This window comes from Symsagittifera roscoffensis, unplaced genomic scaffold (genome assembly GCF_963678635.1).
Source record: "Symsagittifera roscoffensis unplaced genomic scaffold, txSymRosc1.1 SCAFFOLD_176, whole genome shotgun sequence".
Classification (NCBI taxonomy): domain Eukaryota; kingdom Metazoa; phylum Xenacoelomorpha; order Acoela; family Convolutidae; genus Symsagittifera; species Symsagittifera roscoffensis.
Genome location: NW_026971690.1, coordinates 79,873 through 91,571, shown reverse-complemented (window position 1 = coordinate 91,571; position 11,699 = coordinate 79,873). Strand labels below are relative to the sequence as shown.

The 11,699-nt window shown below is 35.3% G+C and overlaps 1 protein-coding gene and 1 long non-coding RNA gene across 2 annotated transcripts; both read right to left on the bottom strand.

Moving 5' to 3' along the window:
- Positions 1-488: 488 nt before the first annotated feature.
- LOC134856649 (uncharacterized) lies at positions 489-2,090 on the bottom strand. Its single transcript, XM_063872929.1, has 3 exons — positions 2,070-2,090; positions 1,708-1,780; positions 489-792 (listed from the first exon to the last, which is right to left on the bottom strand). Exons 1-3 carry the CDS (start codon positions 2,082-2,084, stop codon positions 551-553), a joined length of 330 nt encoding a protein of 109 aa, XP_063728999.1. The 5' UTR covers positions 2,085-2,090; the 3' UTR covers positions 489-550.
- Positions 2,091-5,177: 3,087 nt separating this feature from the next.
- On the bottom strand, positions 5,178-8,377 carry LOC134856648 (uncharacterized). The gene is made up of 3 exons (XR_010164829.1): positions 8,230-8,377; positions 7,085-7,232; positions 5,178-5,297 (listed from the first exon to the last, which is right to left on the bottom strand). It is a non-coding gene; the product is annotated as an uncharacterized LOC134856648 (long non-coding RNA).
- Positions 8,378-11,699: the final 3,322 nt, after the last annotated feature.

The following is an 11,699-nucleotide window of genomic DNA, read 5'->3' as shown; positions in this document are numbered from 1 at the left end:
TGCGCGAAAGCTTTCTGGTGAAAAAGTCGTTAGTGGTTGCATTAAAACTGGGTATGATGTGAAGAGATAATTTTTTTAAAATCTGGATTCAATTGTACTATGTTGTGGCTGCTTTTTGATCCCCATGGGACGACGGTATCCCAAAAACAAGTGCGTCGCTAGAATATGTCTACAAAATGAACTCTGTTTTTTTAACAAGTAGGAGTTCTTGTAAAAACTTGGTTTTCTTTGATTGATTTATCTCCAAAAACATGTAATGGTGATAGGTTTTTGTGCATGTTTATTATCAAAAGATGTTTTTTGTATTATTTAATTTATGAGCGGTTTCCTAGGAAGAGATACCCTGAATAAAAAAATTGGATCAAGTTAACATCGTTCCCCCCTAATAGACCAAGTTAAGATCCTCCACACCAGCGCTTAAATTAAATTAAATTTGCTAAGCGCTGCATGTAAAATGCACGATTCTGATTGGCTGAAAATTTCCAACTAAGAACCAAGTTTAGGGGAGATGGTGTTAACTTGGTCCAAAATTATTGCATTTCTGTTCAAATCAATTCCAGTAAGCACTCCTTTCTTCGCACACTTTGTGAACAAATTCAACGTGACCAGTTTTGATTTCATCTCTTCCACTGACGTCGACCCATGCCAACATTTTAGAGCAGTCTGAGAAGCTATCGGATTGGCCAATATCGCGTTTGCCCAGGTATTTTCCGGTTCCGTCGTGGAAATTGACAACTATTCTCCCAATCACGTTGCAAACTTCCATCTTCATTGCTTTCGTGGCAAAAAACTCTGAAAAATATTTCATTTCAGTCAGGAAATGATCGAGTGTTAAATAACGCTTCAATTGGCTCAAAAAAATTTTCATCTACGAAACGCGAAATTCGAGTGTTTTAGCTGAAATTACCTATAGCTTTTTTTGGTTGGTGCCTCGTCTAACCATAGTGCATGATTTGATGTTCAACATCCGTGCTAACGCTTTTTTGATAGTCTTCAATTTATTTGGAACTTTCGGCTCAATTCAAATTATTACTTTAAAATTACAACTTGGAAATGTATCGTAATAAGAAAAAATTATTTTTTTATGAAGTTCTCCGTCTTGGACACAACAAAAAAATGAGAACTGACTGAAGTTTGTTTTTTGCAAAAGCTGTGGACTGACTGAAGTATTGAATTTAAGTCCGGGGTGGCTTTCTCAAAGAGTAATTTCGGATAACGTACACCGTCTGTTCGTCGCGCCATCTTATTTTCGGCCGGACAGATTCGTGCAACTTCTTAGTCTATTACCGATCTTAATCTTACTCTTAGATCTCCTAGTCTCAATAGATCTAGTTTATACCGGTATTTGCGATATTAGTTATCAGGAACTGTTCTGAAGGAGAACGACTGTTTGCTAAATTATATTTATTCTGTTCTGTCGCTGAAATTCTAAAAATTTTCAGCCTTACAATTTATAGTAAGTTTTAGTCATGGATTGGTTAGTTCTAAGTATTTTACAGTGATAGCTATCAAGCATATAATTGGTTATATTGAATACTTGTTTTGAACTGCGGTTCCTGTACGTTTCTTGCAAGGGCTATGGACTTTATATTTATTTGGTTCAAAAACCTAAATAGTATTGTTAGATGTCTCCAACTTGTGGTGGTAGGAACTTTTACCGATTCGAAAAAAAACGATTAACAAGCAATTATAAACTGATGATCGCACCTTGAAGCTGGTCGTTATTTAACTCTGGAAGTTCGTCTCCGCAATCAACAGCCACCTCCCTATACCCATCTTGCTAAAAATCAGTTTGTGGTTATCCAGCCAATCAGAATAAAACCAATTTTTGGAAAGCTGGAATATAACGTTTTTTTTTTGCATGATTTCTTGTCGGGAACAACGATTTTGATGCTGCATCTATAAATTTTTTTTCTTTTTTCAATTTAAGTAAATTCAAAATAAAAAAAGCAGATAAATGATGGATCAGGTCCAATGAACCAAATTTAGTTAGTTTTTGTAATTCAGGGAAAGCAATAATTTTGATCAGTTTTTCAAAACTAAAAGATCAGCAAATGTCGAGAACTTACCTCAATGGGTAGCATTTTTTTCGAAGAAGCTAAAACAGAACAGTTATTGCGGAAATTTTCCAACTTCCATGAATTGCTTAAATTGTCAATCACAGTCATCTCGAACATGAATTTAAATTGAAACAATTTTAAATATTTAAACTCAAATATTTTTTTTTGTGGATGAGATATATATTTTCGGTATCGCCCTAACTATTACTTTTGGAGAATAACCAACTCCAAAAAGGGCTAAGCTAACTCAATGGCTCAAATCAATCAGTTTTTGTACCAGAAGCGAATCCTCCTTTTGCATGAGTCGGGCAGGGGGAGGGGTTGGAAAGTCTATAAAAGAGATCGTTTTTTTTTCTGAAACCTCGTTTTTTTGTTTTGTTTCAATCAGGCTTCTAAGGTACCTAGCTTAGCGTGGAAGTTTACCTGCTGGCTTGGCAAAATAATGTAAAATATTTAGACCCGGTGCTGATCTACGATTTCCTTGAGGGGGATGATTTTTCAAACAAAAATTTGAATATTTTGTCGTCTTTTCATAAGTCGACCAAATTGATTTTCCGATGTCCCAAAAATACAATTTCGAGGTCAAAACCGTGACGATGGTAGCAAAGGGCGTCAGCTGCCCTTGTTTTTTAATCGCCACTGGTTCTGACAACTAAAACAATTTTCATGGAAATTGTAAAAAAAAATGAAAAAACAAATGCTGGTTGCGCAAAAAAAAATCTTTTTTTTTGTTCATCACGACTTGGGTTAATTGCAGAATTCGATTCCAGTGTTGTTCTTGGTAGCCAGAAGCTGGTCGGTTTTGATATGTAAGATGACCGTTTTATTTCGATCTCAAGGCAGTGTTCTCCATTTGTGCGACTGTTCGCTTTTGGTCACACATTGATTTTGCAAATAGCAGCTGTTTTAAATGCATCTGTGTCATTTGATACGATGTGCTAGGATTCATCCATCGAGGAATCTCTTGGCCATGGGCGGTTCTTCAAAAAATATAGTTGTCGATAAATTAGGCATAAAACTTGTACAATTTTTGCATAATTTGTTTCTGTGATATACTACCTGACTGACTCGAGATAAAAACTAATACTGTAATTCCATAAAATTAAAGTTATCAATTTTCCTTTACTATTTTCTTTTAGTTCTGCTGTTATCAGCATAATTGAGCGCAGTTCTTTAGCTGCTAACCGAAGGTTTGCAACTTAGTGACCTTGGAAAAAGTTTAATTATAATAAGACATAGATATTTACATACATAAAAAAACGCCTCGAGGAAACGTTGCTGCTAGCGCAGTAGCGGGCAGTACCACAGGCCCTCTCAGCTGAAATATATATTTTTTACTACCTTAAGTAAATAACTTTACAATAACAATAGGAGTTTATTCTCAGTTTTCTAAAAAAAATGGGTTCTCTGTTTGAAATTTCAAATTATTGTCGCCCCATTGTCTGTTAATACTTGTCTAAGTCAATTCTCCAACATGGGTTCTTTGATATGCCCTCATCTAGATTTACATAGGCGAAATTTTTTTGGAACAGATGTCCCTCGAGCAGCCCCAGTCGCGTCTTTATAGGGTCTGTCGTTTCTCGTCTTGAAAACTGTTCGTATCCTTCGGTATTCTTGAAGTGCCACCATTAGTGGTGCCCCCTTGATAGTTCTTCCTCTAAGATCTCCTAAGATCGAGTGTTTTACGGAATCTCAGAACTGTTGAGGTTCCTTGCTTTTCGTTTGTCTGGAACTTCTCCTGACCCCGTGTCTTCCATACTGGAATAATCCGATGCGCTTGTTGAAAGATCAAATTTTTCATCCCTCTCGCCTGTTGCTTGTTTTCTCCCTTTAAGGTCGTCTGCTACTTTTTGGCCCCTCTTTTCAATACTTGATCGGGCAGGTTTTCCCACTCGGCTCGAGAAAAGTCACGAATTTGAAAAGTGTCCATTATGTCCTCTGGTATTGTGCACAAATCCACCTTCTTTAACTTTCTCCCCTTTTGTAATTTTCGAGGAGTTCAGCTCGATTGTTCTGTCTGTATCGTGTAGCTTGCTTGAATGATTAGCTATTTTGTCATCATTTCATTAACTCTAGTAAAATCAGCCTAACTGAAATGCAGAAATTCTCTGATAATAAGTTTAGTTTCGAGGTAGATTTGGACTTCGAAGTTTGATTGATTGACGATCGAAGCAAACCTTTTATTTGTCATGAAATTTATATCATCTGCGCATCATCTGATTCGAGTGCAAAACAGAATGCAAAGTGTTTTTAACTGCCTGTTGTAGGTGTTTAGGCACCATCCGAGAGTCTTAATGCTTGTCTTGGGTGTTTTGGCTGAAATGCATTGCTTGCTTTTCTTCTTTGGCACCTGTTCAACCGATCCAATTACTTTTGTGAAAAGGGGTCTACGCAAACTTTAGCAGATGCTCAGGACAAGGTTTGCTGTATCTTTTCGTAATTAAAATGATGAGCTGAATAATAACAAAGGTTTGATGTTGCCAAATTCTACAAAGCGCAGATAAAAAGTTTTTGACCCTAAAAACTAAACTTGAAAGAAGATATCTGGCAGTTTTGAGAGAAGTTATTCTGATCCTAAGCTGATTTGGAAAAAAAATGAATTTTATGTGTTTTTGGAACCATTCGTGATTTCTTTCTCTGTTGACCAATGTTTGTCACGATCAACCGATATAAGCTCGTAAGTTTGTTTTTGACCATATGAGTGTAAATAGATAAATTCAGCAAAGTCGATGTTCAATTTGTGACGGTTTTGCGTAGGGGGGTTTCGGGGAGGGCGTTGGTGCAGCAGCCCTTTCCTCAGGTGTTCGACCCCTGACCAAACAAAGAATCGTCCCTTTGATACCCCTTGAATAAGAAGGGGAATGCTCGCTTGTCAAAGAACTTTTTTTCGTGATCTCCGTAAAACTTTTTTATTGCATCAAAATTTTTCCTGTGGTGCAACAAAATGTTGCACCAGTTTCAAAAACTTGCCCCTTGCCTTGGCTATGCAAAATCTGGGCCACAAAAAATAGGATTCTTGAACAAAATGTGAATAAACATTTCAAGCAAACAGCAAAAATAAAATAAAGTTAGTCTGACGTTTTTTAGAAACTTAAGTGACAAGAAACTCACAAGAGGGTAGAGACCACTTGCTCTCTCCTCCAAATTTCACTCCCAAAAACTGCAACAGGGGCTTCGACTGTTTCTTCACCACGTTACCACTTCCATCTCTCTTCCAACGAGTGATTATTGGGATTACTAGAAAAAAAAACAGTTTTATGTCGAACGCACTCAGCAGTTATTCAAATTAGTTCACTTTTCGTGTATTGATTTAGTTTATATTTTTTTAAAATGTTTTTATGTATGCACATTCTATAGTTAGTGAGCATGGTTCATCATTTATACATGTACTCGTAACAAAATATTTTGGGCTTATTTTGTTTTCAAAACTCAAAAGTTAATGCTGATGAGTTTTTTTTTTGTTTGAGGTAATCTTTTAACAAGCGATATGAAAAATCAATTGTCGTGTATAAATCCTAGACGAAGAATAAAGCTGCTACCACAGAAAAAATTGATGTGCTCGAATTATAAATTGATCGTCTGGGTCGACCGAATGTCCACTTTTCAAACCAAAATCAATGGGCCGACAAAAGTTTCGATTCACCAGTGTCGATACATTAGTCAAACAGGGATATTACATAATAAAAATTAGGCATAAAACAATCAATTTTTTGGTATTTTCTACGCTGTAGTTGCTGCAAATAAGCAAGTATCAAAATCATTAAAACTCATATTTTTGACACTGAAACAGCAGCAAAAAAAATCAGAATTTCAAAATTCATTTGAACACAAAATTCAACTTCGAAACGAAAGTACACAGAGGTTCCATTTAAGGTTCCCGCGGCAGAGAAGAAAGGTTCTTTCAATGAAATCATCTATCTGAAACTATGTGCTAGTGATTTAGAAATTAATAATATCTAAAAAAACAAGAATAGCCGGTTATTGTGCAAGTAGCACAGCCGACCATAGTCTTCGAAACGCAAAAAAAAAATCTTTTAAATTAGTGTTTTTTCTGCTTGGTGCTATAAAAGGATCTGAACGAAAAACTGGAACCAAGAAATAATCGGCAGTCCTTGTAAAATAGGCAAATTGGACAACACTTGTCTCTTTTCCAGTCCCCCCTTTCAAATTCATTTTTGAAAAGCTTATTCAACGTTGTCATAATGCAACGAAATTTGGCGTGGTGAACAAATCGACAATTGTGAACAGATTTGTTCTTTTTTCTTTACAGCGTAGTATCACGGATTTAGCCGTAATATCACGTAAAGCAAACGTAGAACTCGGTAATTTGAAAGGGGGAAAGGAAAAGAAAGCAACATTTGTGTAGAAAAATGACAAAAATACAAAAAAATATCGTTAAAAAAGTTCGAAAAAATGATGTTTTTAATTCTGAAATGGCGCTAACAAAATTCAGAAAAACAATTGTATCGGTAAAACCAAGTTTGCACGGTCTAAATTAAGCAAAAAAAAATCTATTGTAAGCTTTCTTGCTTGCAATGTTTGCTCGAACTTAGGTTAAAAATTAAACCTGTTTTTCTCAAAACTGGGACAATTTTTTGTAGATTTTTTAACGTCGTTCGAATCACGACTGAAAATTTTTTGATAATATATCACTCAATCCATTCCCATAATTATTTGTGGTACCTGATTTTGACTGGAAAACGAAAAGAAAAAGAAGCAAGTAGCACAGAATGTTCTGACCATTTTCATTTAAAATATATAATTAAATTAAATTAGGCATGATCGAAAAAATTTGTTTTCAAAATTGAATAAACAACAAAAAATGAAACGTTTTGTTTTTTTTCTACAGCTTTTATTTTTTTCAACATCTTTATTGTCAAATAAGCTCTACAATAAATATTTAAAACTAGTTTTTCATGAAAAACATCAAGTTTTTTGAGCTTAAAATCACAAAAAAAAGCTAAATTCCATATAACGAGTTTTATCGATCGCATTTTATACTCATTATGCAACGACAGGACCACCTTCGATTTGAGATAGAGTTTCAGTCCCGGAATGAGCTGAAGGAGCCATCATTGGTGTTTTGGTAGTCTCTGCTTTTTCAGCATCTTCAGAAACTCTCGTTGTCTCGTCAGTTTCAGAATCTTCACTACTTTCGTCAATAACAGCGAGCTAAAACACGAAAACTATTCGTCACTAATAGCATATCGAGTTTACAAAAAATATATATGCTATATCATCTGCTTAAGCGTAATCATGTTAAATCTGAATGGTTGCATCGATTGCTTCAATCACATTCAGTTGCTGCAAGTTTCAAATTTAGTTCTGATTTAAAGTTAGCAAATGCCTCTGAAATATTTGGATTTGTGTCATATTTGATAGATTCCTGACATTTAACGCGGTATTGGTTAATGGAAAAGAACAAAAATTCAAGCTATGAATTTAACACTAAGGAAAATTGAGACTGTAAAATTAGACCAGTGCTGTAAAATCATCGGAAATGAAAAAACTAAGAGCAAGGCGACAATTCTCCGAATGCGACAAAGACTTTCCTTTTTTTCGAAAAATTCATCATTTATTAAAAAGGAACACCACTTCACAGACCTTAAAACACAGTTGAAACATTGAGGGCTTTGACTTGATATGATCATTCTTGTTGTTCCGACTTTCGATACGACAAATTCAGACAAATTTCGGCTTTTTAACTAGCCATTTCTTACGGATTTTTTTATCATTCAAAAGGTATTGTTGTCTTGAGCTTAAACTTGAAACGATATTTCACCTGTGACCTTTTTTTAAAAAAATTACGGGGGTTTAAAGTTTGCAATTTTTTCCAACTTGGCACAATTAACGCGCGATTTAATTCGCGGTATTAACGCATAAGCGGAGGTTTAATCAGTTTTAAAAATCGTTTCAAATTGGTTAAAGGATGCTTATTTGTCATAATTGATTTGTTACAAGGAGCAAAATCTATTCTCTTGTTTTTTATATGGCGTGTGGGGGGGGGGGTTGATTTTCATAGAAAAAATAACAAATTTTAGAAAAAAATTTTCAGTTTATTTTATTACATTTAATTTGTTAATGATATTTATGTTATTTCTGCTCCATAAACCTTAAAGTTCAGTCAAAACATTTAGTGCTTCGCATTAATAAGGGCAGTTTTGCTTACCTTTCCGTCCGAAGAAGTAGCTTCTTTTCTTTTGGCTAATATAAATTCTGTATTTTCATATAAGTGGTCATTTGACTCCATACTGAAAGTTTTATAGGTCATTCGCTTTTAGCAGCTTTTTGTATGTAGTTTTTGGGTAAAGCTTGCGTCAAATGTTGAGTGATTTAATGATCAAAGTGCGCAAATATATTTCTTTTTGACAAATACAGTCATTTAATGGGTTGATTAACAGTCTTTTACCTACAATTAAAGCGTTTTATTTTCACCATCTCAAGCAAGCAAACTTCAATTTACAATACGCGACCGGCCAACTTTTCATGAAAACGCTACAGAATTTGAAGGTTTTACTGGAGATAAAATTTTGCGCTTTTGGTCCATATACGATTTTAAAAACCATAAACTTGCAGCGTTTTGAATTTGATATTGCAAGTATCTGATTTTTTTCGGAACGGTTTTCAAAAAATTCTTGTTGTTTAGATCTAAGACTCTTGTGTGACTCAGAACATATACATGCAAATTAAGCTCGGTAAAGTTTAGACTAGACGAGATGTTTTTCTTACAATAACTCATATCGAAACCGTTTTCGATGAAAAATCGCCAGAGGCAAGCCATCTGGCTCCAATGTCCAGAGAATTAAAAACGAAGAGAATGTGTTGCTGTTAAAGACAAATGTGAAGAAATAGAAATGCATTTATCAGGAATATCAAAGCATTGACTCGAAAAAACTCGCAGTTTTAGTTTAATTGCACGCAGATAAAATGTAGATATCAGAAAAAGTTCATTTGATAAATATGTGGGATGGAATGAAGTGAAATTATGTAATTAAATCGAAATAAAGTGTCAATGAGATGTATCTGATAAAAAACGGGAATTTTCCAAGGATAAAAATAGATTGATGAGAGCGGAACAAAGAAATTCAAAAACAAAGGCTTGAGTGGAGTGGAAAAATCTTGGGCAACAAAAAGAACCAAAAAAACCTCGGATGTTCAATATATTGGTGTACTAGAAAAAGGGGTGACTCTAATCTATGATCTTCTCAAGGAAGGTGGGGCGGTTTTTCAAAATAATTCAGAAAAACTAATCCATAATATTGTAGGACCCGAAAAAAATGCAGTTTGATCACGTTCTTAAAAAGTCAATCAAAAATCTCTCAGTTTTTTCATTTAAAAAAAAGATCAAAAATCGTTTAAACGCTCAGTCTACAGCAAAGTTTTGGGCGTTATTGTCTAAAAAACCATTCGAATCTTGATTGAAGATGGGCGGAAAATCTCGACTCGGGCTTCTATCCTCGTTAAGATCCGTCTCTTGTTCTACTGAAGTGGACTAGCATACCAACATTGGTTCTACAGGCGGAGCAGCATCACTTCAATCATTTTATGAAATTCCAATCGTTTTTAGTGGTATTTAATCTGGGAGTACTTTACTCGCATTGACATCGGCCATGGCGCGGGAAAGTTATCTGTTCGTTCGCTGGATTATTTTAAGACCAGAAACAGGAAAACTACCAATGGATGCTCTCGTCTGGTATAAGTCATTTATTCGCGATCAATCTAATTAGCATTACGAGGCCAAACTGTGTACTGGATAGGCGCACAATTTTGTGTGTGTATGTTCCTGGGTTCCACAGACAAGTTTTAGAACATGTTTCAAAATGTAAGCGGATTCCACTCACAAAATTTCAGTGGATTCCACGTACAAATGCCTGGAACGTAAATTTTGTCGGCAACGAGCGAATGTAAATAGTTGTTCCGGATTCCGTAAATTTTAGCGGATTTTGCAAATGTAAGTGAATTCCGTAAATTTCTGCGGATTCCACTTACAATTTGCGGTTTCTGCTTACAATTTGCGGAATCTGCTTACAAATTGCGGATTCCGATTACAATTTGCGGATTCCACTTACAGTTGCGGATTCCGCGACAGCTTAATTTACTAACCTCAAATATCATTATTTGTTTATGGATTCCACAAACTGGTTCCGGATTCCACACATGAAGTTGCCTGTTTTTGGAGCGATTTTGAGCAAGACAGTATTTTAGCTACGTGTCCGTGGAATTCAAAACAGCAGAGAAGATAAAAAAAAAATAGCAATGTTGCTGATTCCGTGACAAATTTGATTTTCACCTGTTGCGGAATCCACTTACAATTCACAAAATGCACAGTTTGGCCTCGTAATAGCATCTCTCATGAGTTTTCAATGTACATAAATGGGCTTTTTAATAGGTCTTCACGTTTTTAGTGGTCTTTGTTCAGGGATTGCTTTACTCGCATTGACAGCGGCCATGATCACAGAAAAACAATCTGTTCGCCCGCTTGATAACTTTTAAGACTAGAAACATGAAAACTACCAATGGATGTTTTCTTCTGGCCATGTATATGTGTTCGTCATTTATCCGTGATCAATTTAGTCATCTTACGTCTCAAAGTCTCTTTTTGTTAGCGCATCAGATGAGGTCTAGATAATGAGTAACACAAAATGATAACCAATCTACAGCAAATAGTAAATATATAGTTCAGATTCAATTAAAAGAGTTTTTGTGCTAGCAGTCACTGGGATAAATCTTTTTATGAACTAACCCGTACTTTGCAAAAACTCAAAAATAAGATATATTCTGCTTGAAAGCTCACCTTTTTCAGACTTTGTGCCTATATGATCCAGGTTTCGTTTGAACATTAGCAGCTTTGTCTCAGTTCTGAGACTGAAAAGGAACTCTTCACAATCCAGGACTGCGCATGACCAGAACCAGAACTGATCACACATGGGGCTAGCAAGCATGGTTCATGGTTCAGGCCTTGTTCAGGACTGGATCAAGCCTCCTATAAAACAAAACAGAAGTATTGAGAGGCACGATTTTATCAAATTTTTTAGAGCTGAACTGCTTAGTTCAGTTCAATAATAGCCAAAAAAAGTCGTAATAAAGGTGAAAAAATTGTACCATAAAACTTTTCCAGACATGAATATGTCTTATCAAGACCTGAAGATGTCTGATCCAAAAGCGACCAACTCTATTCCTGCTCTTCAGTGAAAAGTTTTGGATTGAAAAACGATTTGTCAAGAAAACTGTGAGAACTTAAAGTGAAACAAGACTGCTCGTATCAGGGCGAAGCCCTGAATGTTCCGACTGCATTTTAAGGTTTATGGAGCAGCAGTAAAAGCCTAAAAAAATTAAATGAAATAAAATAAAATGAAAAAAATTTTTTGTGAAAATCATCCCCCACACGCCATATAAAGTACAAAAAGAGAGATTTCGTTCCTTGTAACAAATCAATTATGGCAAATAAGCTTCGTTCAACCAATTTGGAACGATTTATAAGACTGATTAAATCTCCGCTTACGCGTTAATAGCGCGAATTATATCGCGCGTTAATTGTCCCAAATTGGTCAAAATGTCAAAATGGCCAAAATGGCAATCTTTAAACCCTCATAACTCTACGAAAAATGATCACAGGTGAAATATCTTTTCAAATTTAAG